The following is a 3,832-nucleotide window of genomic DNA, read 5'->3' as shown; positions in this document are numbered from 1 at the left end:
AGGTCATGAGAGCGGTCTATCATGCAAGCATTTTCTAAGTCATATCAACAGCATATATACACGTAGTATAATATTCATTGGTCTTCTGTAGTTGCTAGACATGTACACTACGCTATGTATCACCCCTCTCATCCATCGTCCATCGTCCGTTGCTTCTTTTTTATCTCATCCATCGTCCGTTGCTTCTTTCGTATCCCATTCATCGTATCGTAGACCATACGTTCCGTGTGCTGTACCTTGCCATGTCGTTGCTTCTTTCTTATCTTATCCATTGTCCGTTGCTTCTTTTGTATCCCATTCATCGTATCGTAGGCCATACGTTCCGTGTGCTGTACCTTGCCATGTCACCTGATGGGCAGACCATTGTGACGGGTGCGGGTGATGAGACGTTGCGTTTCTGGAACGTTTTCAACAAATGCCGCGCAGTGAAATCCAAGTCAGTGCTGGAGTTAGGAACAGCATCCATCAGGTGACACCAAGGAAGTACACACACAACACACAACACACACACACACACACAACATACAACTCACAACACCCCCTTGCATGTCACATGCACACCATAGGAACATATGAACATCAGGTGATACAAAGGAAGCACTGACGTGTGCGATGGCCACCAACGGCATAGGCAATCAGACACAGACACACACACATACACACACACACAACACTCAACACACGGTTCATGCGCACCAGTGGGCCACACAGCCATGGCCTGTTGCCACAGTTGACACTGTTGAGTATATGCACACACCTAGAAGGTATCTTGGGTAATTATGGGTCTTTGCGCATGTGTGCTTGTGTGCATAGGGCAGCTATACTCTGCTGCAACAGTGGTGTCAGCAACGACCATCCACTAATGGCATTAAGGTTCTATAAATAGACATTTGCTCCATATTAATTGACACCCGGGGTATGAGTCATGGTTACTACGTAGCACACCCGAAATTCGGGGCCCAGGTGCGGACACGACAGCGAAACTATCCCTCAGTCCACGCAGGAGATAAAACATCAGCTATGCCGGGACGGGTCTTCTGAATTCCGGTACATACGGAACACCAGGCGTGATACCTCGCATGGGGAATCATCAGCCATGTCACATATGCGATGGCCTGCGAACACCACGGCAGAAGCTCATACAAAGCGGCGGGGTTAGTCCTGCTATAACTCATACCGGGACGAGTAATGTATAAACCTGGACGAGTAATGTATAAACCGGAACGAGTAATGTATATCCCGGGACGATTACTGTATAAACCGGGACGAGGAATGTATAAACCGGGGCGAGTACGGTATAAACCGGGTCGAGGAATGTATAAACCGGGGCGAGAAGTTTATAAACCGGGACGGTGTTGTGGTCGTCGGTGGGTACGGGTGCGATGCCACGAGTGGCCAAAGAGTGAGTCATCAGACATGTGCACTCGTTAACACTGCACCACGCAATCGACACACGAGAGCCAATTTAATAGACCTACACACCGCTATCTACAGGATCAACCCCGATCAGAACCCTAAGGCTTTAAAACCCCGATAACCCTAAAACCCGATAACCCTAAAACCTTAAACTTTATATCTGGAGAACAACAAGGGAGGGCTGGTATGGGGTTCTCATAGACAAACCACAGCAACCAACCACGTAGGCATCGCATTAACATCCTCTGCCGAGTGCCGAGGGATCGGCCACTGCCACTGAATGGCTCGGCTGTGCACCACCCCCACGCGACAATGCGCTACACCAACCACACACTATTCAGGCGGAGAGTGCTCCCACACACTATGACGGACCAGAGGCTACACCCTAAACCCTAAACCCTAAACCCCGTGTTGAGGTTATCAGAACACAGAGCGTACCAGGCGAGCGACACTGCTGTACGCACACACGCACGAATGGGCAACACACGCACACGAGAGGGTGTGGGTGTGTGTGCAAGTGTGTCGGTATTAGGGTTTAGGGTTACATGAGCATAGCCACATAAACATGCAACATAAGAGCATAGGCGGGTTAGAAAGTGTTTGCACATGTAGATGGAGCATGTGCAGGACCACTGCAGGTGCCAGCATGGACTACGCCTACCCGCCAGTGAGGTTTAACTAAAACCCTGTAACCCAATAACTCTACAATCGTTTAAACCCCTATCGAGTGCGTAGAATTTGGGGGCGACTCACGTGTACGCAGGAAGAACACATATGTGTGACAGTACACACGCGGCACAACGGTCACACACAACGGTCACACACCCATGACACCATAACTGGCTAGTGCCATGAAAACACTAAGCGACAGTAGATAGAGAGTGGCCAGTGCTATGACACAGTAGCTAGAGAGACTGGTGCTATGTCACAGTAGCTAGAGAGAATGGTGCTATGTTACAGTAGCTAGAGAGACTGGTGCTATGTCACAGTAGCTAGAGAGACTGGTGCTATGTCACAGTAGCTAGAGAGACTGGTGCTATGTCACAGTAGCTAGAGAGACTGGTGCTATTTCACAGTAGCTAGAGAGACTGGTGCTATGTCACAGTAGCTAGAGAAACTGGTGCTATGTCACAGTAGCTAGAGAGACTGGTGCTATGCCACAGTAGCTAGAGAGACTGGTGCTGTGACACAGTAGCTAGAGAGACTGGTGCTATGTCACAGTAGCTAGAGAGACTGGTGCTATGTCACAGTAGCTAGAGAGACTGGTGCTATGTCACAGTAGCTAGAGAGACTGGTGCTATGTCACAGTAGCTATAGAGACTGGTGCTATGTCACAGTAGCTAGAGAGACTGGTGCTATGTCACAGTAGCTAGAGAGACTGGTGCTGCAAGTGGGCTGTATCACAGTCCAACTCTATGGACATGCCACGAGCCTACTTCGCCATTGGATACCGCAATTTGTGATGACTACTATATTAGGCCAAGTTTGGTAGGTATCAAGCGAATACCGGGACGCGACAGGGGCATACCGGTACAGTGTAGTGCAGTGCACCGCATAACTCAGGCGATACGTCCTGGGCACAAACCTACTCACTTTTGCAAGCACCGAACATCCTCTGCCAAACTTACTTGTCTAGGGGCCTTATAAGGGGCCATTACACACAAAGGTACACACATTCTACACATCCACACACACGCACACAGCAGCTGTGATTTGTAAGTCAACATGTGTGGAGAGGCAACTTGTGCATACGACACACACTCAGTGCACGTGACTTCTGAGGGACTACGTGACCACTGAGGGACTACGTACAGAGACTACGTATAGAGAAGACGTGTAGAGACTACGCATAGATACGTTGAGGGGAGAGACTTATGGGCGGCAGTAGGCAACGCTTTACGACACGCTTGAGCCAATACTACCTGACAAGTAGTACACAAAGATATGAAATTAGAGGTAAATAGATATGTATATATGTATATATGGCCACCAAAGTGCATCAGAAGGAGTTGAAAAAAAATATGAAGATAGGTTTATATATATATATATATATATATATATATATGAATGTGTATAGAGCACACAGACATGGCTGGCCATACACAATGGTCGCGTTGTTGGACTTAGGCGGCGCAGTCGAGATATTAACGCACACGAGGTGAGCGGAATGACGAAACGGTATAGAGAGACAGAACACATGGGATGACCCAATAAAGATTCAAAACGTTTATATGATATGACTACGTGTCATTCTGAGCGTACAGCAGGTGATTGTTATATGTACTGCAATACATTGGAATCGAGCAGTGGCAGTGTCGGATGTTAGTGTATGTATATATACATATATACAGTATATATATATATATATATATATATATATATATTATAAGTATATATACATACGAATTATACCACA

At 47.3% G+C, this 3,832-nt stretch overlaps 1 protein-coding gene across 1 annotated transcript in view; it reads left to right on the top strand.

Annotated features, from left to right (window-relative positions):
- Positions 1 to 742, top strand: part of SARC_02023 (fizzy-like protein) — a gene marked incomplete at its 5' end in the record, with an annotated part of 8,688 nt that extends 7,946 nt beyond the window's left edge. The window contains one exon of the mRNA XM_014304225.1: positions 313 to 742. Within this exon, the coding sequence (XP_014159700.1) occupies positions 313 to 473 (161 nt within the window). The 3' untranslated portion in view covers positions 474 to 742. The remainder of the gene's footprint in view (positions 1 to 312) is intronic.
- Positions 743 to 3,832: the final 3,090 nt, after the last annotated feature.

This window comes from Sphaeroforma arctica (assembly GCF_001186125.1).
Source record: "Sphaeroforma arctica JP610 unplaced genomic scaffold supercont1.87, whole genome shotgun sequence".
Taxonomy (NCBI): domain Eukaryota; class Ichthyosporea; order Ichthyophonida; genus Sphaeroforma; species Sphaeroforma arctica.
This window is presented reverse-complemented; position numbering and strand designations above follow the sequence as displayed.